The following is a 26,801-nucleotide window of genomic DNA, read 5'->3' on the forward strand; positions in this document are numbered from 1 at the left end:
AAATCATATGAAATTGACTTTTAAGAAGGAACTTGGTTAAAAAAACGCACCAATGCACAGCCAGAGGCTGACAAGTAAAACTAATACGGAGCCACATGAACAATATATTTATAGAGTTAATTCTTATATTTTCTCCCGATGATTGGTACTAACATAGAGTATTATACATTTGGCACTACTGTTTGCCATTGGTCCAGCAATTGGCAAAAAATTGGTTTCCTATGTATAAATCTGTTTGAACATTAGATCTGGCTAGACATATTTACTATTTATAAAAAAATATTTAGACAGTAAGCTCACGTTGGATAACTAAGTCTACTGTGTTCTGGAAACTCTTCAGTAGGAGCACAGCCTTCTCGTGTTCCAGGTGTACAAAGCTGTGTCCATTGGCCTGCAGCAGGGAAAACACAAGGGAAGAGGCTTTAGTGGATTGTTTTTTGGGGGAAAAAAAGGGATATTTGGCAATTAAAAGCAAGGCTAAAATAAGTAATGAAGATATGAGGATTTCTCATGAGCACACTTTTCTCTTGTCCTCTGTGGGATGGCTTGGGTGCTCCAAGGAATGATTTTATTCCCACTGAAATCATGCTGTGGCTCTGGGGTCTGAGCAGGACCCGCTTAAAGCCTTAATACAATAAAACATCTTTCCTCTGGGAAAGAGGAATTCAAATTCCAGGCAGGGAAAATTCCAAATACATCGACAACTGTGCCAAAACGGGGCGTGCAGGGAATGCTGGAATTCTGCAGTGTGGGCTGGGAGGGATCTCGAGGATTTGGAGGATCCAGAGGGAGATCAAGGGGCAGAGTGTGAGGACAAGGCTGGGGTGGGAGATGGATCCTCCAGCAGGGACTGGTGGCACTGCCAGCCTGGAAAACAGACAGGGACAGAGCCCAGAGAGGAGAATCTGGAATGAGGAGCTGAGGGGCACAAAGGGGGAATGGCCAGGGCTGAGCAGAGTCCTCTGGGAATGACTGGGACTGTCACAACTCGATGGGAAAAGCAGGAGAAATGTGATTCCCAAAGAATCCACAGGGTCTGAGCTCCCTTTGAGGGAAAAATTCCTCCATCCTGAGCCTCCCCTGGCCCAGCCTGGGGCTGTTCCCTCTCCTCCTGGAGCAGATCCCAAATCCCCCCGGCTGTCCCCTCCTGCCAGGGACTTGTGCAGAGCCAGAAATTCCCCCTGAGCCTCCTTTGCTCCAGGCTGAGCTTTCCCAGCTCCCTCAGGGATTCTCCAGCCCCTTCCCAGCTCCCTCAGGGATTCTCCAGCCCCTTCCCAGCTCCCTCAGGGATTCTCCAGCCCTTTCCCAGCCCTGTTCCCTGCCCTGGACTCTCTCCAGCCCCTCAGGCTCAGGTTTGAGGGTGCCCCAGAGTGGTCCCAGGGCCGGAGGTGCCCCAGCCCAGGGGACAAGCCCTGCCCTGGGCACTGCCCACGAGCTTTGGTTCAGAGCAGGTGCCCATGGCCACCAGGGCAAGAATTGCTTTGGGCAGGAGCTGTAAATGAGTTTTGAAGTCCCCAGAACACCAGTGGCAGGTGGTTCCTGCTGCAAACAGCACCCAGGGTATTTTTAGGCTGAGCTCTGAGCCCAGGATTCCCAAGGCATCCCTACCTGGAGGATTTTGTCTCCGGGCTGGAGCAGGCTGGAGGCGGGGCCGTCAGGCTGAACCCTAGTAACAAAGATACCCTATAAGTCAGAAGTAACACAGGTTAGGATGCTTTCTCCAAGAACTACATCCCAAAAAACACGGGGTTCCCTAACTGGGGGCTCTGGATACCCTGGAGATGGGTGAACACCAAACTGATTTATTCTGTTTGCTACCAGACACCAGTTTGGGGGTGGAGCAGCTCTCTGGGACCTTCAGCACTTATCAATAATTGTGGCTCATTTAAAACTAAAACCCCACATCACAAAGAAAGCCCAGAGTGAGCAGGGCATGAGTGACAGGTTGTCAGGAGGCTAATTAAAATGGAGCAAGTGTTAATTATTAAAATAATGTGTATCATAATATCTGGACAGCAATCTTTGCTTCCTCTAGGAAGCACAGCTTGAATTTCACAATTTGCCAATCATTCTCCATATTTATGGAAGTTCTCCCTGTCCCTGCAGCACGAATCCAGTATTATCTGAGAACATCAACTCCAGGAATGTGTCCAAGGCCTCCTTTTCCAACAAACTCCAGTCAGTTCCAGGGCACCAAACACAAATCCACAGGTGTGAATTCCCAATCCTACAGCCCTGGGAGCTGGGCCTCACCACATGTTGGAGTGTTCGAAGCCTCCTCCTATTGCAAACAGATTTATCTGAAGTGTGCAATTCCCAAAATAAATCCTGAGTGTCCCTGACCATCACCAGGTGTCAGTTTTAACTCCCAGTTCAGGAGACAACTGCTGCCCTGGGGTCTGGAAGGATCCAGGGGTTTCCAGACTGGTTTTATTTGACACAGCAGCTACAAAGCCTGGAATTTCAGCCTCCAGGGATGATACTGCGCTTTAGGGTTCCCTCTAATTAATTTAGTAAAAGTTGGATTGGGGTCTAAGGCGACTCTTAAAAAGCAAGAGAGACAATTCTCCAGAAAACAGCCCAAGAAATTATCTTATCCAGGGAATATGGGCCAGACACTCATGGGATTGAGGCTGGATTCCCTCATCTTCTTTAACTGGGAAAAAAAGCAAACAACAGTGCTGAAAAAAAACAAACAACAACAAAAAACCAAAGCCAAGTATGGGGATAAAACTCTTTCAATTATGCCAGGAGGGGCACAAACATCCCCCTCATGTTCCCTGCCTCCACTCTGGGACCTCTCTAACACGGAGCAGGGAGAGAGGAATTTCAAACTCACCTTATCAGAAGGTTTGAATGGATTTCCTTGTCCACTTATTCCACCACTGATACTAAACCCAAGGCCAGGATTCTTCTCTATCCTCACACAAAACTAGGTAGGAAAAAGAGGGATGATGTCAGCACGGAATCCTGCCCCAGCCACGGCACCTCCTTCCCTCCCATCCCATTTCCCTGGATGAGCTGAGCCCCTGCACACCACAAAATGGGAAAAAACCTCTGGAATATTGCATTTCTCCACACTGCAGCAATGCCACAACATTCCCTGTGGCTCACAGATTATTTTTTGCATGGATTTTAATGTTTTCTTTTCAAGAAGGAAAAACCCCTTTAGGTTTGTGAAAGAGAAGTTCACCCTGGCCAGGTTTTTCCACTTAAACATTGGGATAAACCCATTAGGGAGGCTTTGTGTGGTGCAATTTTATTTTCCCAGGAGGAGCCAGGGGTGCAGCACCCCTGGGACAAAGCCAAGGGATAAAACTCTGGGATCTCTGGAGCAGTGTTGGGATCTGACAGCCTGCACTGAGCACCAAACCCTACCAGGAATCGGTGCTGAGCCTCCTCTCTCACTCAGGGTGGCTCCAAAGAGCCTTGGGGAGTTGGATATAAAATAAAAATGAGCTCAGAGAGCTTCATGGCCTCCCCCAGCAGGTTCTGAACATCAGGGACATGGGACAGGGGCTGTTCCCAGGGCTCCAGTGACACTCCCCACAGGAGGAAGGTTTAGGGATGGCTCTGCACCTCATTCTGCTCCTCAGGAGCCTCACACAGCCCTGCAGAGTCCTGAAGGACAAATCCAGTGGGGACAGGAGCAGGGAATGAGGAACTCCCCAGTGCCTGTGCCAGGTTGGGGCACAGGGGCAGCAGCTGGGCTGTGCTGGGCAGCTCTGAGCAGAGCAGAGTCCCACCAAAGCCCTGCCCTGCTGGCACTGGGCTGGGTCACTGGGGAAAGGGCAGAAGATGAAAATTAATTCAGGCTGAGCCAGGAATGCCGGCTCTGCTCAGGGACCTCAGTTCCAAACGGTGTCACTGGGTCAGTCTGGGAGAAAACGGGTATTGGTGGCTGGTGCTGGGAAAAGGATGGATCCAGACTGTGCCCAGTCCAGCCAGAGCTCCTCCAACCAACCAGAGCTTTCCCAATCCAACCAGAGCTCCTCCAGCCCAGCCAGAGCTCTCCCAGCCCAACCAGAGCTCTCCCAGTCCAACCAGAGCTCTCCCAACCCAACCAGAGCTCCTCCAGCCCAGCCAGAGCTCCTCCAGTCCAACCAGAGCTTCTCCAGTCCAGCCAGAGCTTCTCCAGTCCAAGCAGAGCTCTCTCAATCCAACCAGAGCTCCTCCAGTCCAAGCAGAGCTCTCTCAATCCAACCAGAGCTCCTCCAGTCCAACCAGAGCTTCTCCAGTCCAACCAGAGCTCCTCCAGTCCAGCCAGAGCTCCTCCAGCCCAGCCAGAGCTCCTCCAGCCCAGCCAGAGCTCCTCCAGTCCAACCAGAGCTCCTCCAGTCCAACCAGAGCTCCTCCAGCCCAGCCAGAGCTCCTCCAATCCAACCAGAGCTCCTCCAGCCCAGCCAGAGCTCCTCCAATCCAACCAGAGCTCCTCCAGCCCAACCAGAGCTCTCCCAGTCCAACCAGAGCTCTCCCAGTCCAACCAGAGCTCCTCCAGCCCAGCCAGAGCTCCTCCAACCCAACCAGAGCTCTCCCAGCCCAACCAGAGCTCCTCCAGCCCAACCAGAGCTCCTCCAGCCCAACCAGAGCTCCTCCAGCCCAACCAGAGCTTCTCCAGCCCAGCCAGAGCTCCTCCAGCCCAACCAGAGCTCCTCCAGCCCAGCCAGAGCTCTCCCACACCAAGCAGAGCTCCCCCAGTTCCAGCTCCCCTGGGCTGCCCAGCTCAGCTGTCCCACTCCTGCCCGAGGTTCCCGTGGACACTTTGGGAAAGCCGGGAATGTTGTTGTTCCTGTGGCTCACCTGCTCCTGGTAGGCGTCCGTGCTGCGCTGGCCCTTGGTCTGGATGAGGCACCGCTGGGGCTGGGGGGCCCGGGAGCTCTGGGATGACGGGATCTGGATGGGCAGGGGTGGCTGGTACTGCTGGATGGTGACCTTGTTCATGCTGCCCTCGTACTGCTGCTCCCGGCTCCGGTGCTGCAGGCTCTGTGATCCCATCAGCGTCTGGATGTGGCTACCTGCCTGTGGGCACATCCGTCAGGAGTGGCCAGCACAGCCCCCCTGCCCAGCACAGCCCCCCCTGCCCAGCACAGCCCCCCTGCCCAGCACAGCCCCCCCTGCCCAGCACAGCCCCTCTGCCCAGCACAGCCCCTCTGCCCAGCACAGCCCCCCTGCCCAGCACAGCCCCCCCTGCCCAGCACAGCCCCTCTGCCCAGCACAGCCCCTCTGCCCAGCACAGCCCCCCTGCCCAGCACAGCCCCCCTGCCCAGCACAGCCCTCACCGCTGGCAAGAGCAGCGATCCCACACTGCTCATCCCGACTTCTCAGAGGACAAACAGCTCGGCTGTCAGGGCCAACTCCATCCCTCCTCCCCTCCTGCTCTGCCTGGAGGCACTGATGGCTTTTGTTTCACTTCCCCTGGCCCAGGGATCTCGGGGAGCCAAAGGCTCCTCCTTTTGCAGCAGCCCTGGATAAAAGCTTGGAGCAGGGGGGAGCTCCGTGGGATCCCCACACACAGCAGGAACCGCTGTGCTCTCCTGGCACTCCAGGCATGGATCTCCCGACAGCGATCCCTGGGATTATCCTGGCTCATCCCTGCAGCTCCAACACGGGGTGTGAGGGAGGATTCTCCACTCTCCAGCTTTGTGGTCAGAGCAGCCCAGCCCAGCCCAGCCCAGCCCATGGGCAGCCAGGAGCTCCGGCACTGGAATTCTGTATCCACCACCACAGATCCACCAGAAATGAGACCCTTTCCCAGGGAGTTTATCAGCAAAAGGGCTGTGCCTGTGCAGGGCTGGCCTGGAGCCATCCCACCACTCCTGCTCTTTATGGACTGAACAACAAACAGGGATGAAACCTCGGGATGAGACTGCAGGACCAGGACAGGAGCAGCCCAGGAGCAGCCCAGCCATTCCACCACTCCTGCTTTTTATGGACTGAACAAAAAACAGGGATGAAACCTTGGGATGAAACTGCAGGACCAGGACAGGAGACCCAGCCCAGCTCTCCGTGCCCACTGCCCACAGCAGAGCCAGAGCACACAAAGGGGTACCATGAAAATGATGCCTGAAGTTTTTTCAGCTTTCATATTTCCCCCTTCTGCCCTGCCCTAACTCTGAACTTCACAGAAAGCCCCAGCGAGTTCTCCTCACAGCTCAGGCAGAAAAAATTGCAGCTCCAGGCCCAAAGGCTACAACCAGCAGGGAATTGATGTGAGGGTGAGGAATGCATCACCTGGAGCTGGAATTGGACAATTAATTCATAGAGCAGAACTTATCAAAGTGTGAAACTCAGAGCCCAGCTCGGGTGGAGCCACGGCCGGGCTCTTGCACTGCCCAAGGTGCTCCTTGGAAGGGCTTTTAATAAATCCCTGTTTTATTCCTTTAACCCTGCCCAGCCTCTGCTCCAGGAGCCTCTCAAGGCATCAAAACCAGCGCCCTCAACTCACACAACTCTTGCTTTAATGCTGGCAGCACCCCCAGGCCGCCCCGAGCTGTCCTTACCTTCTTGGTGACGGTGTCGGGGGGCACGTCCCGCCGGCCCAGCGGGTACGGGGTCCAGGGGCTGCCCACGGCCACCTCGTCCTGCCCGTTGTCCAGGAGGCTGCTCTGCTGCGACGGGGTCTGTTCACAAATGCAGGGCAGCCTTTAGTGACCGGCACAAAGCCTCGCACGCTCACCTCACAACAACCCGGCCACGCGCCACGGCCGCCACGCCCGGCGCTGCGCCGGCACGGCGGGCTCTGGGACTCTCTGCAAGCGGGAGAGCTCGAGAGGTTTGGGACAGAAATCACGAGAATAATGAATGATGAGAGAGAAGAGAAAATTCATTGGATGGGGACTCGTTACTTTCGGAGAAACGAATTTTGGTAAAATTGCGATATTTAAACGGCCTGGCGTTAATTCCCGGAGTCGGGACTTTCTCGCTGCTCATTCCAGCGGCAGGAACTTTTTTTAGGAAGGATTTGCCACCAGGAAAAATGAGGTGTTTGTGTTTTCTGCAGCAAACATCCCCTGCTGGCAGTGCCGAGGCTGTGCTGGCTCCGTGTGCAGCTCGCAGGACCTCCTGGCTTGTGCCAGGGACATTTTTTGGTACAATATTAACCCAAAATTCAATGTTTGCCTCAACATGAATGGCCACAACACACAGGGAGCGTTTCCTCAATGTTCATAATTCCCTTTTCTCTCCTGTTCCGTGTCTCTTCCGTGTCACATTCCCCCCTGGTTGTTTCATTCCTGTTTTCAGGACTTTGGACAGGGCTTGGACTTTTCCTGCCCGATCCCGAGTTTCTGTTATTGGTCTCTCTATTTCTTGATCATCACTGGGAGTTTTCCTAACACCTTTTGGGTGTCAAACTTCCCAAAATCCCAGCCTTGTCCTGCCTCTGACAGAACCTGGCACAGTGTAGTGCTTATTGGTTAATGGGGATCTGCAAAGGAATAAAAAATATCCATCCTTCCCCTCTGCCATTCCAGGAATTCCTTCTCTAGCTTAGACTAAAAAAAAAAATAAATAAATCAGGATACACTTCTCTAGATGGGTGAAGAATTAATCAAATTTGCTCTGAGATGTGAAAGTTGGGAATTTTTCCATTAAAAACTAATTTTTAACAGAAGTTGGAAAAGAAATAGAAGGAAATTATGATTTAAATCACGTCTCTGAGGTGAAGTGAAAAAAACTCCAACTCTGATTATTTAAAATGAAACTTCCATTAGAATTCTTTCGCCATTCAAGAAATCCTCTAGAAAAATCATGGAATTTGTGTTTTTCCTTCTATTAAAAACCACTAGAAAAACATTTCCCCTGTTTAAAGCCCAGAATCTCCTTGCAGAGCTTTCTTTAACCCCATTTAAAGGGAAAAATGAGCCATTCCCTGCAGAGCTGTCCTGGGAATCTGCTCACATCCCAAGGGATCAATTTATGGACCCCTCTGGGTGCCTTTCCCAGGCTCTGCTCCCCTCCTCACTGTTATTCCCAATGGGAATTCCCACTCTGGGAGTTCTGGGAATGGGTTGCACCAAATGATGAACTTTAAAAACTTTTCACTGGGAGCCAGAAACGGGCAGGATCCCTCTGGAGAGGGCTGGGCCTGATCTGCAGAGGGGAATTGGCACTCCAGAGGGAAAAGGGAAAATGCAGAGAGTGCTCTCAGCTTCCTCCAGAAACAGGGAAATCCTGGGATTGCGTTTGCTGCAGCAAAAGGAATTCATCCCCTTGCAATATTGGCCATTTCCTGGGCTGGGAGAGGCTGCTCCACTTCCATGAAATCTGGGGAAAAGAGGAAAAGCAGCACTTCCCACATTTTCTGCAGGGAGTAGATTGATGCCATGAAGGTTTTCAATGTAATTCATTGTTCAAGTTGATTTCCTGACAGCCAGAGCTCACTCATTACTCTCTCGAATCCAGGCCACGGGAAGGAGGGAGGAGGAGAGGCAAGGATTAAACTGCTGTGGCCTGGATTCTTTAGGAAATGCAAATTCTGTGGAAGGTGTGAAGCAATAAAATTAAACAACACTAAATATACACAGTATTTTTCCAACAGTCATTTCCCCCTGCAGTAATCTTTCCCAACAATCATTTTCCCAAACAGTACAGCCAGAGAACGACCCCTCGATGCAAAAGTCAGCATCACAGTTTCTATGGATATGGAGCAATGGAATGCTGGTGAAATAGAAAAGCAGAATAATCCACATCAGACCACGCCCCAAAATATTCCACAGAGCAGATTCCTGAATTTCCTCAGACATCCATCATTAATACCCATATTCACCTACAGCCTAAAAATCCTGGAAGTGCCATAAAACACCTCATTCCTAACGTGAGGAGGCAACCAGCATCGTTCTTTGGGCTTGATTCCCAATGGATTTTTCCAGGGACTCGTGACAAGCACCTGAGCAGACAAACAAGTTCCTGGGAAGCAAAGACAACACTGGGGTGTCCCTGCCCAGCACACACACCCAGGCGGGATCCCCTCGGAGCCTCCCGCCCCACCACAGAGCAGCACAGCCCCAGAGCAGGACCTGGGGGGACACGGCATGGAGGTGACAGAGGATGGAGGGACAGTGGGAAAGGCCTGGCACTGCTCCCTGTGCGCTGCCATCCTGCCCTGGATTGCCCGGAATTCCGGCCGGGACACGCCTGGGGTGGGCAGGAGGAGCAGGGCCGAGCTCTGGGCCAGCTCCTGCTGCTGCTAAATTATCCTGCTCTCCTCAAATCCTCGGAGCTGAGCTCTGAACCCTTGGAAACCTCCTTTGGGAATTGCTGGCCAGGCTGCTCCGGCCTGGGCGGCTGCCAGGGGCCAGCCTGGTGGTTCCCAGCACGGATGATCCCATTGGAAAGCCGGGATTCCGGCTCTGCTGCCCTGTAATTATCGACAGAGCTGCTGCTGATTTGTCCCCTCAGCTCCTGTGCCAGGGCAAGGAGAGGCTGAGCCATCAGAAAGGTCTCAGCATCCCTCGCTGACACTGAGAATCCTGCAGGAATGGCCCTCTCTGCCTTGTCCTGGGTCCCTCTCCCTCCAAATATTCCTTGGGAATACGTAGTTTTGTACGTCTGTACTAGTCAGCAATATATTGATGATAAATGTAAGATAAACAGTAAATAAATGATGAAAAAGTTCTCTTTTTTAGGTGTTTCTCAAAGTTTCAAATGGTTTTGGGTGTGATAACGTGTTCAAAACCCATCAGGTGTTACAGCACACCCAGTTAATGCTCAAATATGAAAATCCCCATCTCCTGGAGCCCGTTCAACATTTCCACACCCGTTTTTCTAGGATCAAACAGCCCCAGAGCAAACCACGTTCCCCAGTGAGCAAATGACAGCCCTGGTGTGTGTGAGGAGAGCAGGAAAGCAGGAATGACAGCCAGGGAGCTCCAGAATCCAAAAAGCAAGGCCACCAAGGGGCAGAGCCACGTCCCTGCCAGCCTTGCTTTGTGGACCGGGCACCGAAAAAGCGCGAGGAAGAGGCAGAAGCTAAACCAGGAGGAAGCAAGGATCGTTAATTAACCGGGAATGCCGGGAATGCTGGCTAGCCCATACTTACTTTCGGTAGAGGTAGCTCTTGAAGCATTTGGTTTTCAAATTTAGATTTAGGCTGCAAGTTTAAAGTCATGCTTCGGCCGGCATGCATGGCTGAAACCCCTCCAGAGTGCAGCATGCCAAGGCTAACTGTGTGGTGTTTGTAAGCAGCGCTCTGAGTAGAGGAAACAACCACGGGACACATATGAACACACATGCTCAGAATTAAGTCTCACACATACATGGTTAAGTTCACAGAGTTTTAGTTTAAGCCAACAAACAGTACCGAGTATCAATAGCTCCTCCAGGCATGCACTGGTCACACAAAGCGAGTACATTGCTCCTCGTACAGAAAATGGGCACCAGAGAGGAAGGACTTCCACGCTGACAGCACATGAGGGGTGGTGGGATCTGGAGTTCGCATCCTACAGGTCTTGCTTTTGCAAAAAGGGCCGAATTCGGGGTGGGCTGTGCAGCCAGAGGTGGGGCTGGCGTGGAGGAGCAGCCCCCGGGCAAGTCCTGCTCCCTGAAAAGCGCGGGCCAGCCCGCGTGGGAGCAGCTGGGCAGGGCAGGGACGCGGGTCCCGTGCCCACCCCAGGGACAGGGGCTGCTCCCAGCTGCTCCCAGCAGCAGGGTCTCCAGCAGGCAGCCCAGCCCAGCTCCTTGGAGCTCTGCACCCAGCAGGAAGCACCTCGCAGGGATTAGGGACAACCACTGGTGGCGGCTTTCCGGGGTTAAAGCACCCTTTGTGCGCGTTGTGAGCTAAGTGTGAAGATATTCCTTAAAACAACAACATCTGGCAAGGGTTTGTTTCCACCGGGAAGGGCCCTGCTCGGGGGGCACTGGTTTCCCTGGGTAGGAGGCAGTTTCCAGTGGGTTTACACAGCACAAGGAGAAGAGCTGAGGGAGGAAAACGCTGCAGCCTTGGAGCCCCTTTTTAAAGTTTCCCCATTCGATCTTTAAGGATAATTTAATGTCATCACATCCGATGCAACTGGAAGGTAAGGATGATATTAACACCGAACTCAGGAGGCTCTAGCATAAAGCAGTATATGGACACATTTGGCAATGACTTCTTTTGCATTTCACCACAGGAATTCGTCACAACCACTTCAGATCACGGAGTAAATCGGATTCATGGATTAGGTCATTAAATAGGTAATGACTGAATCATGCACTAAAGTACCCTTTGGATAGAAGGCAAATCAGCATAACTTCCTACAGCTAGAAGGAGTAACGATCACATTCCCGTTAGAACAGTGGCAGTGGATACCCAGGGATATTTCTCAGTTATAGACACTTTTAAACCCCCTGCACTAACAGTGACACCAGAGCTAAAATACATTTTATTACTTATTCTCTTTTTCCTTTATTCCTTTTTACTGCCAAGGCACGCCCAGCGCCTCTCCAAGCTCTCGGTCGTTCCTGACCTGGTGGCTCCAGCAGCGCTTCCACGAGCGGGAGAGAACCTCAGGGCTCTTCCTGATTTTGGGCAGAGCTGCAGGAGTCACCAGACCCTGGATTTACCCGGGGTCCAGAGTCTCCGTCCCAGCAGAGCCTCTGGATTTACCCAGGTTTCAGAATCACCACCCCAGTGACTGCCCCAAGGAATGTCACCAGCGTGAAGCCTCTGGATTGACTCAGGAGCCGGAGCCACCACCCCGGTGACCGTCCCGAGGGGCACCGCCAGTGAGGAGCCTCTGGATTTTCTGGGATCCCTCACTCCAGCTGAGCACCCCCAGGGCCCTCGGCGGGCCGGTCCCTCCGACACCACGGCGGGAATTTCATCCCTGGGAATTCTGGTGGTCACCACTGCACGTGCAAATCGTTTGACAGAGCGAAACACACGACTAAAGGCATTAATTGCAGAGAAATGCCAAACATACCCTGTCTAACCTTCTAGCTTCTATATGTCTAAGTAGCTGTTGTCTCCAGTCAGCGGGCATTTTAGCACAGCTCTCATTTCCCTTCCCAGGGGGAGGCCTCGGCTTTATATCACTGCTATCGGAAGGCTTGTCGCCATAGTTACCCAAGTTATAGTCTGACGGAATCTTTTCCAGCAGAGCTGCCATGGTGGGCCTCGCTGAGACCGGCCGCGTTTGGGCCGTGCCGTAGCTCTCTGTGCTGTAGCTTCGTGCTGACAGGGGCCTCCTTTGCGTGAGGTTTTTAACTGGGAAGCTCCCAGTCTGGGCTTTCACCTCCTGGTAGGAAGGGTGCTCGTCTTCGTAGCGCCCGTTGCGCTTGAGGAACTGGGCCTCGGGCACGGCCATGCTGCCCTGGCGGTCCGGGGCGCCACGGAACGGGGCCCGGCCGTACCTGTCCGCCGGGGGCAGCTCCTGGGGCTCGCCCACCCTGCGGAACACCGACATCTCCGCCGAGCTGACCAGCGAATCCGCCCTGCGCAGGAAGCCGGGCCGCGCGGCCGGGCCGGGGAAGGGGGCGGCCGGCGGCTCCTCGCCGACCGAGGGCTGCGAGAAGGAGAACATGGGCTCCACGGGCGCGTAGCCGCGGTAGCCCCGCGGGCTCACCAGCTCCTGGGGCAGGCTCTTGGCCGGCTGGGGCAGGTACTCGGCGTTGAGCTGGAAGGGCGGCAGGAGCCGCTTGTCGGCCGGCAGCTCCACGGCGCCCTGGGGGTTGAAGCTTTGGTCGAACTGATAAACTTTCTTGGTGACCGACGCCTTGTGCTGCGGCTGCACCTTGACGCTGCCGTAGGTCAGCAGCTCGTCGTCCAGCATGGGCACGGACTGGCTGCGGGACATGCTCAGCACGCCGTGCTCCGGGCCCAGCAGCTTGTCCACCCTCTCGTGGGGGCCCACGGTGTCGTTCCCGGATGCATAGTTTTCCAGGGGGATGTTGTACACCTTGTACGCACCGATGTCGATCTCGTCGATGCTCTGCGACTTCTTAAACTTGTTCGTTTTTAAATCCCTCATCATCGGGGAGAGCCGCTCCGTGCTCTTGCTGATGGAGATGACGTTTTTGGAAGGGTCTGGGCGACAGTGCATGTGGGAAAAGACGTTTGTGAGGCTCCTGTTAGCGTTGGAGTCGTGATATTCCCACGGAATTCCTGGAGTGAAAGTGCTCGTCATTTCGGGAGACTCCTTGATGTGATCTTTCCGCTCGGGCAAAGGGCTGGTGTTGGGGGTGCTTTCCAGTTTGGAAGGAAAAGCTGTCCTGTCTTCAAAAGGACTGGGGGTTCTGGTCCAATTTTGCCAAGGATTGGGAGGAGGCACTTCAGAGTCGTGTGTGTTTCTGAGCGGGGGCTGCTCCAGCTCCAGGGGGATCCCCACGATCCTGTCCTGCCGGATCAGCGGCCGGCGGCTGTGCGCGGAGGAGCTCCTGGATTTGGTGCTCAGCAGGGGGTTGGTGCTGGCGTTCTCTGCCGCGCTCTCCTCGGCCACGAACCCCGTGTTGTCGTAGTGGGAGCCGTCGTTCCAGCTGTCGGTGAAGGCGTCGCTCAGCGGGCGCCGCTCCGGGCGCGCCGGGACGTTCCCGGCCGGAGCCGCTTCCCGCTGGCTCAGCAATGGCTTGGTCTCCAGGGGCTGTGGGAACGACTGGGCCAGCCTGCAAAGACAAGAGAAGGGAACAAGATAAAATGTCCTCTGTCCCGGCACGCCAGCACTCATCGTCTTTGGAAAGCAATCCGGCCTTCTCCCATCTACGCTCTGGCTTCGGGATCGCACCGGGAGACCGCAGGGATTCTTAACACCGAATATTCCCACTTGGAAGGGCCCCACAAGGATCACTGAGCCCCCAGGAACCAAACCTGCCCCCTCGGTGTTTTTAGCACCAACTGAGCTACTCTCAAGCTGTTGGGAACTCCACGGATGTCGTGCCACTGGCACGGGAATGGTGGCAGCAGGTTTCTGCCCTGGAGCACAGACTCCGGCAGGACACACACGGAGAAGCCAAGAAGTCACTCAAAGGCCTGGCTGGCTCCTTGCTGTGTTCCCAGAAATCCCGCTGAACAGATTTTCCTGCTGTAAAGATAATGGATGAGTGCAACAGAAGGTTCCCCCCCCACTTTTTAACCAGAGACACCGGAGGCGGTTTTTGCCTGTTCTCATCCAGCTCTTTAACGGGGCAGAGCCGCGGACGGAACAGCCTGAGGGGATTTAGGGCAGGCACTGCCAGGACAGGCCGGTCCTGGAATGTTTCCAGTGCAGGTTATGGCTTCCCAAGAACCTTTTTGGAGGTCCAGGGCAGAGGAAGCTGGGACAGCAATAATGGGACACCAACGGCACCAGCTCCAGGAGCTGGAATGCCTGGAGACGACACAGAGCTGAACCAGCAGCTGTGGGATTATAGAATACGGAGGGTGGCCAGCTCTGCCAACACGGGACAAAAACGTGGATTATTTTTTAACCCCAATGCCCTAACAGGGTGGCTCTGAGGGCCCAGACAGGACAAAAGGGAAGCAGAAGCTGCGTCAGGAAAGATGTCACACCTGTTCCCCCACAAAGAGTTATTCACTGCTTCTTTAGCCGTGGTCTGCAGGGAGCCCATTTTTACGTGCGCGTTGGAGGACCCTGAGGAAGCCTGGGAAGGGGAATAGTCTGAGTAAGTGCCTGAGGAAACGCTGTTATTCAGACAATGGATCTTATCTGCTTCAGACTCATCTGTCGACTCTGAAACAAAACACAGCAAACGCTTTCAGGGGGCGGCACTCGGGAATGAAACACCAGAAAAACACATTTGAAAGTTAAAAGCGTTATTGGATCGGATCGGATGGACGCGCGCACAAATGTCCGCGGGCTACGGTTTACAAGCAGGGGTGGAACATCCCCGCCACACGGTTTCATCTCAAAGGCTGTAAATCCATCAGTACCTTTCTTGTCTTTACCCAGCAGGATGAGTTTGGGGGGGTAGAGCGGCGTCTCGGGCATGGAAGGACGGAGCTCCCCTATCCTCATCTCGCTGCCAGGATGTCCAAAGGCATCCTGAGGGACACAACAAGGCAGAGTGAGCACAGGAACGCTTCAAGCTGCAGCACACAAACATTTCACAGCTCTTGTGATCATTCAAACACCCCAAACCCACTGGACAGGCAGTGCAGAAAGTTCTAATTTGTCAGCGGAAAGTTCTAATTAGTCCTACACAAATCCTCCTCAAAATGAGGGTGATGTGATCGTTCTGGCAACGTGGACAAAGCAGATGGAACTTGCAAGATACATCAAGGCCGTGTAAACATTTTTGATGAAGTCAAGGTCACCAAAAATGCTGCCAGCAGAAAGAAATAAACACAAATTGAGTGTAAACAATTGGTATTTCAGGAGGGAGGATTCCTCGCTCAGTTATTTCTGGTGAGTCCTTCCAGAGATTCAGCTGTCCCTGGAGCTGTACCTAATTAAAATGGCTTTGTCTCTAAGGAGTTTGTGGCTAAACTGAAAGGATTTGGATTTAATAAACTTCTGCCTGAGAGTTCAGCACACCTGGCCTTCACACAGGGCCTGCAACAGGACTGAAAATAACCCCAGTTAAACTGGGGGAGGAAGGGGGGACTCATTCTTAGAAAGAGAAATTTTAAATTAGGACATTTAGGCCCCTAGGGAGGGAATGGAGGCACCAATGGGAACTGTGGGGCCTTTCTGATCCCTGCAGAAAGCTCCAGGGTGAGGAGATGAGTGTCCTGGGGACACAGGGACAGGTGACACAGGAGGCTCTCTGCACCCTGACACGTTGGAAAGGCTCTCCAGTGAGTTTGGAGAGGGAAGGCAATAGGGAGAGATTTAACAATCAGAGAAACTGATCATTTAAACTGAAATTTAAGCTGGAGTACCCAAACCAAATCCCCATTGCCAGACTGTATAATGCCACCATGTTTTAAAAATTTTCTTGTTTTCACTTCCAAGGAAACTTTCAGAGGTTAACTGCCATTAACTACTTTTTGTAGTGACAGAGATTTGCAGAAGCATTTGCCACGTGATTTATCCGTGGAGAATTTCATTCTGTTTACACCAGAGCTATTTCAAACCCTCTGTATTTGATATTCTACTGGAGGCAGGACCCTCCCAGAAGAGGCATCCTCAGTTTAATCAGCGCCCTCGGGGCTCGTGTTTCAGGCATTCCACGGTGATTCCCACACGGAGTGATCCAGCCCAGCCTTCCCTTCCCCATGCAGAGGATTTCCCCAGTGCTCCACAGGTGCCCAGTGACCCCCAGAGCCCTTTCCCAGTGCAGTGGGACAAACTGGTGGGACCCCATGGCTGTGGGCAGAGCAGTGCAGAGCGTGATGTTCTCCACCTGAGCAGCCCAGGCCTGGCTGTACCTCTGAGCTTTGGGCTTTGTCCTCCCTGCCCGGGGCTTCCAGAGGGGATTTCGGGCTGCTCTCAGGCAAGGGGGTCTCGGGGGGTTCTTTGGTTTCTTTGTCTTGGACCTGGAATCCCAATATTGTGCCATGAAACTTCCAGGAGTTTTAAGCTTAAACCATCCCCCACCTTGCTGGAAGAGAGGAAGACCCAGCAGTTCTGTTTTTCACAAGACTGTGAACTTGGGGTGCATGAAATTCCCTATTTTATAGTATTTTCCTTTCCTTTTCATCCCCCAGCCCAGCTATTCCATCAAAAAACCAGTGCACTTTTGAAAGAACCACTCTGGCATTTGTGAATCTGCCATGAATATGTGAAATGTGCTGTAAAAACCCCCAAACCACTCTCCATTTAATTCCACTCTCTTTAAGAAGACCTTTTCCTTACAAGCTGAAGAACAAAAAGGTCACTAATAGGAAGAAAATTGCGAGGAGAAAGGGAAGAGATAAATGGAATTATGTTGAGTTGCTGCCTGGAGATTATTCTTCAGGATTTATTCCTCAGGATTAACAGGAGAAGGATGCAGGAAGAGAGGAGAGAACTGTGGTGAGGAGAAAATACCTGGTACAAACCATTAAAACAACTGGCAAGAGAAATATCAGCAAATGCTCAGGCTGAGAACACAAGAACATTAAATTATAATCTGGAGAAACAGAATGTTTGGAATGACCAGGCTCCTGGAATCTGCTTGGAGCAGCCCAGGGCTCTGGGAAGGGATGAGGCAGAGGAAATTTGGGATATTCTCAATGAAAACACATCAAGAACAGGAACTACAAAGACCTGACTTGCTGATTTTGATATTCCTCATTGTTTCTCATGGAAAGGCAGCACAATTCCCTAAATAATTCCAGGCTCCTCTTTGGCCAAAACTCACATCTTTCAAGAAAGAATCAGAATGATGAAGAGGTTTGTTTTAATTGATGATTAATCAAGACATTGTTTGCTTATTGTGAGTGGAGGTGAAGGATGGTACAGTGGATTTGAAATGCAGCTCCTCATTCAGTTCCTCATTCCAGATGCTCCCTTTCATTATTTAGAAACAGTTTCTGAAGAGACACGTGCGAATTAATTGCAGGGAAAGCCAAAAGAGATCAGAAACCAGTTTATCTGAGGATGAAAAGTGAGCACTGCACCTGAAATTCAATTACCTGGGATCAGAAACTGCCTTCAGCCTTTAGCTACATCACAACACACCTGCAATTTCAAAGTGCACTTTAACTCGAGGCTTGAGTCTGTCTGCTAATTATCTGCAAAGCAAATGGAGCTTAATTATGTATGATTTAATGGGTTACAACCGAAATCAGGCCAATATTGTTCACAAAACCATTCACACTTTGCCTACACTTCCCGTGTGTTTTATCCTCGTGCAGGAAGCCAAGGAGAGGGAAATGTGTCTGCACCACCCTGATTAGAGCTAAAAACCCCTCCTGGTGTCTGGGAAGGACAAGAAGAGCCCTTTTCTTTTCTTCAGCTGCTGGAATAGTTTTGGTCCCAGCCTTGACTCAGTCCCAGGGAAATGAAAATCGGAGAAGTTCCCCCATCTCCACCGCTGTGACAGAGATGAAATCTCACCTTGGCTGGCACAGGGGGGAGCAGGGGGAGCTCCCAGCTCTGCTTTGGGAGAGAATGAGGGAGGAAATTGCAGTCTCTGGTTATCCAGTGGCACTGCAGGAGCCACCCTGGGGGTTTTGTGACATTCCTGTGTCTCCACACGCACCCAGGGGACATTCCAGACCCACTCTGGTCACGGTGTCCCTGCCATTCCCTCTTTCCCTCCATTCCCTGGTCATGCATTCCCTGGCTCTGCCAGCTCCCAGGACCCTGCTGGGGCTCAGCTCGCTGGGATGTTCGTGTTTTCATTAAAAAATTCACATTATTTTAACAAATAGTAACAAACTGCTGATTTCTGGAGGCCACATCGCTGGCCACAGCCACGAGAGCAAACACCTAAAACCTCTGCCAGGCCACGAGGATCAAATTCCAGATGGAAACACGAAGGGATAATTAAAAAGCCACAGAAAACTGTTGAGAATATTCAAGTTCAAATGATGGCTAATACAGAATAAATTCTATATATTCAGCAACGAGAGCAGAATGTCAAGACTCGTGGCCCAAGTCACCAGCTGGTTCAAGGACCAGATTTACACAGTGACAATTTAATGAGTAAATGGGAATAATGGTGGAATTGAAGATTTCAGATTTAGATGAAAACATGAGTGATTTAACACAACTATTTTAGTTGAAATCAAATATTTAACTTCAATATTTTAGTCCTAATTGAAATCGTGCCTAGAGTTGAAGTCTTCTGAAGCCACCTTGAAGAGAAAACTTTGGGGAGGTTGTTTTTTAAGGGATGAAAAATGTTTAACTGCAAATAAAACACAGCAGTGAGGGAGCAGCCAGAGCTGAACGTGGAATATTTGTTCCAAAGACATGGAAAACTGAGGGAGAGCAATTCCTGCACAGAGGACTGCCCACAGAGGGGCATTTCCATGAGTTTATCACAATGTTCAGGTAGCAAAGGAGCGAAGAAGAAGGAAAATCTTTTTTTCCTCATTTATTTCTTTTCAGCATTAAAGCTTTGCAAAGATTTTCAGGAATTCTGCAATTCCTGCAGACCTCTCCAAGCTTTTAAACTCCCATGGAAAAGGATTTCCCTCTGTTCTGCATGGTGCCTGCACACAGGTTTGGTGGGGTAGGTGAGACCAAGCCCCAGCAGGACTGCAGGATTTAGGAATTTACTTTTTGGGGATTTATCCTGGGGTGGAGTTTGTCCCTGTGCTTGGAAAACACTCCAGGAAGAGCCGGATTCTGCAGCTCCTGGATGGAGCCACCATCCAGGGCTGCTCCCTGATGTGGAAAGAGCTCTCCTGCTGCCTTCATTAACTCTGGGCAGGGTTAATTGGATTGCTGACAGCAATCCCAAGGGCAGAACCCAGTGGTCTTGGACAGATCCGATGGGATGGGTTGGGATGGGATGGGATGGGATGGAAGTGGTGCCCAAGCCCTCCTCCTGCCAACCTCCCGTCACTGAAATGGAGCAGAGTGCTGCCATAAATCCACAGCTAAATTCACATCTAGGGAGACTTCAACCCCAAAATTCAGCAGCACTGGGAAAAACAGCAACTCAGTCTAAAACTGGACAAAACTCAGCAACTCAGTCCAAGCCTGACTGCAACCCAGCAGCTCAATACGGAACTTGACGGGTGAAACGAGGAACTCGCGGGCCTAAGGGGATCAAAGCATCCTTTGGGGGCTTCAAAACCCTAAAAAAAAACCCCAAAGAGTCTGGAATTGTGGAGAGGAGCAAGGGTCTTTTACAGTACCTCCACTGAGATCTCCTTGGGGGTCAGGGGCCACTTGTGCTCGTACTTGTCCTTCCCCGTGGGGTCACTGTTGGCAGCCGGGGCCGTGTTCTCGGGCCGCACTCCCAGGCTGGGTTTGCTCACCAGGTTTTGCACAGATTTCACCATGTTCTTTAAATCCTCGGGGTATGGAGTGGGGTAACGCTTGAGGTTTATCTCAACCTGAACAGTCACAGAAGGGTGAGTTAAAATTGGCAATGGAAACAGAAATACAGAATGAAGGCAGAGCCTGGTTATGGTGCTGGGCCGAGGGCACTTCCCTCATGGTTTGCTCGATCTGCCTGGGGAGTTTGAAGAATTCAGGACTGAAATTTGCTCATTCCCTCTTTGCCAGCATCGAATGCAATCCCAGTGCCATAAAATAAGGGGTGGGAATGGTTCCCTGCAAGGCCATCTCTCACCCTGGGAGGGTTTTGGTAACTCTGCCCTTTTGCTGACACATTCTGTCGCGCTTTCCCAAACAATCCCGCTGTAAACGCTGAATTAATTCAGCCGAGCTCCACGTTCTCAATTAATCTGAATTATGGATGGCAGCTGAGAGCAGGAGCTGATCCTCTGGGAGCCATTTGCTCCTGGAGATGGATCATGTTCACACACAGCCGGGTGTCTGCAGCTCTTTTCTGACACGGGAAAACACAACCAGAGCTCTCCAGAGAGTCCCCAAGGCCTGGCTCAGCTTGGAGTGACTGACAGAGCCCCAGAATTCCTGGAAAATCCCAAATCTGAATTTCCCAGCGTTCCCAGAGCGTGTCAGCATGATGAGGCTGGGAAACTTCAAATTCCTCCTGGTGACAGAGGATCTGGAATTTGCCGCACAGCAGCTTTTACCTCATGGTGCAGGTGAGCTGACAAAGGAGCTGATTTTAACAGCACCTGCCAGAGCTGCTGGATTTAAATTCCCAACGAGCAGGAAAAACGCAGTTTTGGAGTCAGCTGAAAATGGTCTGTCCATAGGAATATTTCAGAGGCAAAAGCATGATTGATTTGGTAAATAAAACTGCATCAAGTGTTGGCATCCAGACCCGAGCCAGGAGAGAATAAACATCACGGGGCAGAAGAGAAAATGTTAAAATCTATGAGTGGGATGTCACTTTTAATAAAGAATTCCAACAGAAAAAGATAAATCAAGTCTGGAAGGCAGCACTGAAGCTCTGCTTCAATTATGGTTGAATGAAATGGTTTTTAGGGGTGGCCTAATGAGGCCCTTGGTGTCTCCCAGAGCTCAGGCCTTGGTTTGAGGGCAAATCCTTGGGAACTCCAGGCATGGAGAAGGATCTGGAGGCTGGGATGAGACAGACATTCCCAAACAGGGATTTCAGCAGGAGTTTCACCTCCCTGGGAGCATTAATATCAAACAGCCAAACTCCTGCAGCTCTGGTGGGGACAGCTCTGGGATGCAAACCTTTCCCTTGGTGATCCACACTTTCCATCCCAAAGGATATCTGCATTCCTTGCCAGTCCCACTCCATCAAAAGCAGCCTGACCCCCAAAGAGAGAATTTTCAAAGGTCAAAATCCTTGATGGAAAAAAGCTGTTGAACAATCCCAATTATCAAATCTATTTTAGCATCTGTCTGGCTGAAAGTTCAGTGTGATGAGAGATAAAAAGTGAAATCTTCTTCTGCTGTTATAAAATTCTGCAGTGTTGGTGGTTACTGCCTGCTGGGAATTTAAATTTATTTAAATGTATCCCTTAAAGCTCTGGTGAAACTGCTAAAAATGTTCATGTTGAAACCTCCAGCCATGTCACCCCCAGGGAAAATTCTGATAAAAGTTGTGGAACAACAGAAAACTTTCCCAGGTGCTGTTTTCCATGCATGGCCCATTGAAACCTGCAATTCATCCAGGGTAAAATTCCACTTCAATCTATTTATTGTGAGGTGAAGGCTGCTTTTGGCTTCAATTTCTGTTTCACTAAAGCAGAAGAGTCCATTATCTCTGGGCACAGGAGCTGGAGAGAAATTCCCAACTGGGAAAAATATTGGAAAGAAAAATCAAGAATTTCCACCAAGTTTCCAAAGGAATGTTAAATTGCTATTGACAAGAGAACTGTTAATTTTAGAAGTAAAATCTGATTTAAATCTCCCCAGATGATTTTTTCTCTGACCCTACATTTTACCTTGGGTGCTCTACCACAGTTAGAAATTGGCAGGGTTGAAGTGTGGGATAATTCCTTTATATTATTCAAGAAAGAGACATTTCCATGCCATGTAAAGGCTGACAGGTTTGAAAATATCCTCCTGACAATGCAGCTGATTGAGGCATCGATGGAGAGCTCTGCAATGGCATTAATTTCACTGAACTGGGGGAGGAAATTCTTGCTTTGAACTTCATTTTTTGCAAGTGATGCCCTCTCCACTGCACATTCCACGAGGCTCGTTGTCTTCTGCTTTGAGAGGAATATGGGATCCCCTATGGGATTCAAATATTCCTAAAAAAGCAGTGGTGGGACAGTAATTCTGTCCCAATTCCCTTTGGCACAGAGCAGGAATCTGACATTAAAACACAAACCCAGCTCAGTTTGAGACCCCTGTCCATATTGAGTGAATCCCAGAATAAATCCAGCAGTACTTACCTTGACTTTCCCTGGATTTTCCTCCTCTTCCTTCTTGTCCTCGAATTCAAAGGCCACAGTCATTCTCTGCTGCCTCTGCTCCTCCCACAGAGTGGGGTTAAAGCTGTCGCTGTCAGACTGGAAATCTGCAGGGAATTGGAGAGGGAGATGGGAATGATCCACACAGACTTTCCCTAATCGGTCACTTGGGTGATTGCTGGAAAATGGGAGGGGGACAATGGGAACTGAGAAACCATCCCAGGGTTATAAAGAAAGCTGGGATGAGTGGTGGGAAGCACCACCAGGGTTTGGGGCAGAGGGGGAGTGTGAAAATTTGGATTTAATGGAGATTTATGGAAAGCAAAGCCTCAATCCAGCCAAGTTTGGGAGCCCTGAGCCCCCACCCCATGGGGCTGGACATTCCCAGCTCCTGTCTGGAGCTGACAATTCCTGGTGTGTGCACACCCAGAGCTGGGCTCTGACTGCCCCTGCAAATCCTCTCTGGAAATAAAAGGGGTCCAGAAAACGTCAGTGTGGAAATGTAAATCAGCAAATGCCATCCCCAAAGTGTAAATCAGGAAGTGTCAATCTGAAAATGCAAATCAGGGAATGTCAATCTGAAAATGCAAATCAGGAAGTGTCAATCTGAACATTTCCATCAGAGGACGTCAATCTGAAAACGTCAATCGGGAAATGTCAACCTGACAGCCTGAGCACACCGGGATCCATCCGTGTGGGCCAAACCAGGGATGTCCCTGTGGCCTGGGAATGTCAGTGGAGCCACGGCTGGACCTTCCTCTCCCTCTGGAATTCCCTGTCCTCCCCAAAGAAGGAGCTGCTGGGGTTTTACCTTCGTCGCTGCGGGGCTGCTGGGGGAACATGTAGTTGGTGAGCACTCGCTGCTTGGTCTCGGGATGCGCCTCCGTCTGCAGCGGGATCAGAGCCTTGGACTGCAGGGAATGGGAACACATCCATGAATTCCTGGCAGCTGGATCTGCCTTCCCCTGCCCAGGAGCCCAAGGTTGGCTGTGGTTCTGTAGGAGAACAAACTCCCCCTGCACCGGGAGCAGCGCGGAGCCTCCTCTCCCTTTTCCCGCAATTCCCGGCAGAACGGAACATCAGGAATCCTGCCTGGGTGCTCCAAGGGAAAAGGATCAGGGAACAGACCTGATCCCAAGCTCAACACCCCTTGGGATGTATTTGGAGCCAGGCCTAATGAAGAGTTAATTAATGATGAGGAGTAAATTCCTGGGGGTTGTGAGTTCACCTGGCGCAAGGCACAGCAGAATTCCCATGGAGCATTCCCAGAGAATTCCCGCTGTGTTTGGCTTCAGCTGGGGATGTTTTATCACTGCTTTGCTCCACCCAAAGTCACTCTGATCCAGGAGTGACCGTCACAGCCCAGAGAATGGAAATCAATCCACGCTACGCCACAGGAAAGTCAAAATGCTGGGAAATGTTGTGTATTTCAAGGGCTGGGGGTGTTCTGTGCCTGGGCTGCACAGCCAGGCAATGTTAACTTTTAAAATGGAAATCAGAGGGGGAAAAAAACCCCAAGAAACCTCATTTAACACATTAAAATTTAATCATAATTTTCTATTAACCCCTCCCCCCCCCCCCCACCCCTTTCAGCTTTCACATTTTTGGCTCGGCTCTAAAACTAAATGTACATTTCAGACTTATTTTAGGGCTCAGCTGCTGCTGGAACTGTTGCATTTCTCAGGGTTCCTGTTGCATAATTTGGTTTAAAATAGAATCCCAAAGAATATCTGCTGTAAACCAGAGTCCTGGAACAAAGAAAGGCCCCCTCAGGTTTCACAGGCACAGAAATGAGTTTTCTCCAAAGCAAGACCCAGAGTCCTCGTGCATCTTTGACTTGTCTGAACTCTCCCTGAGTGCAGGGGAGTTTAAAATATGCAGGGATGGGAGAAGGGATGGGAAAAGGGAAGAGGAAGCCAAGGATAGAGGAGCAGATGGAGGAAAGGGTGGGAGCAGGATAATAACGAATTTGGGAAAGAACATCTTGAATTTCTACTTCAAAAATACTCCCGTGCTACTTTTGCCCTTTATTTACTACTTTGGTAAGGAGGCAGAAGCTGATCCTGGTGAAATAAATCCTGCAAAGGTGATTTTTCCATGGTGAAAAATGACAGCCAGGATTTATGGCTGGATATGGAAATCTACAGCTGGGCTGGGAGCAAAGCCTTCCAAAATTCTTCTAAATCTTGTCTTGAGTGACAGGGTTCTTGACAGCCCCTTTCCTAAGGAAAATGGGAATATTGAAAGGCATTACCTGGTTGTCAGAAAGCCACAGGGCTGCCAGCTCCTTGAGTTTGGTGAAAGTGAAGGGCAAATTCTTCAGTCTGTAAAGGAGAATATTGGGACAAGGTGAATCCTTCATTTCCACAACAATTTATTTAAAGATTTGTGTGCAGCAGGTTTATCACACTGAAACAGCTAAAATTTCACTGCTTTTAAAAATCAAATCTACTAAAATGCAATATTTGATCTATATTCCTATTATTATTGTTCCTATTATTATTCTTGTTGTCATTATTATTAGAATATCTGATTAATATTCCAATATCTGATTAATGTTTGGAAAGTAGAACTGCTGACATCACATCCTTTGGTCCTGAGGAGAGGCTGATATTTCCTTTGGTTATAGTGTAATAAAATTACATGTATAAAACAGAAAAAAGAAAAAATCTTGGTCCCAGGGAGGTTCAGTGTCACTCACTGAGCTCCCTTTATTGGACACTGGAAGTTTGGAACAGAAATATTCCAAGATGATGGAAAATTCATTTTTGTCGGAATGTCAGACCGAAGATTAAAATGATATAAATATTCATAGTGATCCTAAATGGCAAAATTAAATGGAGCAGGGGGAAAAAAAAAATCAGCATTTTAATGAGACATTTAAACAGAATTTCCTAAAAGGGATCTGGGAGTGGGAATGGGAATGGATGGCAGGATATTTGTGGAATCTTCATTGATGTTTTTCCCATAACTCCTTCTGAGCAGGGTGTTTTTATAGAATTATGGAATCCAGGATGCTTTGGGTTGTGAGAGACCTTAAATCCCATCCAATCCCATCCCATCCCAGTGTTCCATGGACACCTTCCACCATCCCAGGCTGCTCCAGCCTGGCCTTGGGCACTTCCAGGGATCCAGGGAAGCAGCCACAGCAAATCTGGGAATTCCAGGGGCTCCCCACCCTCACATCCAAGAATTCCTTCCCCATATCCCACCTAACCCTGCCCTTTCCCAGCACATGGCCTGGCCCAGCCTTGGCCTGAGGCTCTCCCAGCTTTTGGGAGCTGAAGGAGCTGGGAAGAACCGGAGCAACCGAAGGAACATCGGCAAACCCAAATCCTAAAGGAGATTTGGGAAACATCAGGAGGAAAAGCCCTTCAGTGCCAGACTCAGACCCTGCATCCCATGGAAGTGATTCCCACGTTTCTGGGCACCTCAGGATGCAGCAGCTGGAATATAAAACCAGCACCAGACCCAAAGTTGTCTCTGGGGGCACTGGGATGCTCCAGGGAATGTGGAGTTGGGAATCAAAAGGAGAAGCAGAACTGGCCACCAATTCCAATCCCTTGGAACTCGTGTGGGACAAGACCATTCCGTGCTGATTTTCCAGTTCCATACTCAACCAAAGCCCAGAACTCTGCATTTTTCATTTGTTCTGCCCAGACCCCTGGATACAACTTTTAAACGTCAAACAAGGCCTGATTTGAAAGAGTCTTTGAAAGGAAAAACCTCAAATTTGAGCTCCAAGATGGGGAGCACCCAAAATCATTGCTGGGCTTGGAACATCTGCAGCCAAGCTGAGCCTCGGCCTCTTTTTCTAATGCAGGTTTTTTGGGTTTTTTTTTTGCTTTTAAATTGTGTAGTGCAGGAAAAAATTCTTCATCTGTAACAAGACCCATGCAAACACCCTGAGTAAATCCCAATTCCTGACCAGGAGGAGGAAAGGACACAGGGAACAGAATTTGTTCTGGCCAGAATTTGTTTGTGGGTGGATGGTGAGGTCTGAGGAGCTTTTCTGGCTTCTGTGGGAGTGACAAGTTGGGACCCCAGAAGCACAGACAGAAAGAGGGGATTGTCTCAGTTCTTTTAGGACAGAAAAGGAGGTTTCTCTTGGCTCTTTAAGGAACAGGAAGAGGGGGTTCTCTCAGTTCTTTTTGGGACAGAAAGGGGGGATTTTCTCAGCCTTTTAAGAATAGAAAGGGGGATTTTCTCAGCCCTTTAAGAATAGAAAGGGGGATTTTCTCAGCCCTTTAAGAATAGAAAGGGGGATTTTCTCAGCCCTTTAAGAATAGAAAGGGGGATTTTCTCAGCCCTTTTAGGAACAGAAAGAGGGGATTCTCTCAGCCCTTTTAGGAATAGAAAGAGGGGATTCTCTCAGCCCTTTTTGGGACAGAAAGAGGGGATTCTCTCCGCCCTTTTAGGAATAGAAAGAGGGGATTCTCTCAGCCCTTTTAGGAATAGAAAGAGGGGATTCTCTCAGCCCTTTTTGGGACAGAAAGAGGGGATTCTCTCAGCCCTTTTTGGG

General features: G+C 50.5%; 1 protein-coding gene across 1 annotated transcript in view; it reads right to left on the bottom strand.

Moving 5' to 3' along the window:
* LRRC7 (leucine rich repeat containing 7) overlaps nt 1-26,801 on the bottom strand; it is a 102,920-nt gene continuing 76,119 nt past the window's right edge. The window contains exons 13-24 of the mRNA XM_058842544.1: nt 24,534-24,603; nt 23,091-23,190; nt 22,262-22,386; nt 14,843-14,954; nt 14,462-14,642; nt 11,901-13,578; nt 10,040-10,189; nt 6,501-6,620; nt 4,801-5,019; nt 2,840-2,932; nt 1,609-1,683; nt 1-391 (exon numbers count right to left, since the gene is read on the bottom strand). Coding sequence (XP_058698527.1) covers nt 284-391; nt 1,609-1,683; nt 2,840-2,932; nt 4,801-5,019; nt 6,501-6,620; nt 10,040-10,189; nt 11,901-13,578; nt 14,462-14,642; nt 14,843-14,954; nt 22,262-22,386; nt 23,091-23,190; nt 24,534-24,603 — 3,031 coding nt within the window. The 3' untranslated portion in view covers nt 1-283. The remainder of the gene's footprint in view (nt 392-1,608; nt 1,684-2,839; nt 2,933-4,800; nt 5,020-6,500; nt 6,621-10,039; nt 10,190-11,900; nt 13,579-14,461; nt 14,643-14,842; nt 14,955-22,261; nt 22,387-23,090; nt 23,191-24,533; nt 24,604-26,801) is intronic.

Source organism: Poecile atricapillus, chromosome 7, assembly GCF_030490865.1.
Source record: "Poecile atricapillus isolate bPoeAtr1 chromosome 7, bPoeAtr1.hap1, whole genome shotgun sequence".
NCBI classification, from domain to species: Eukaryota; Metazoa; Chordata; class Aves; order Passeriformes; family Paridae; genus Poecile; species Poecile atricapillus.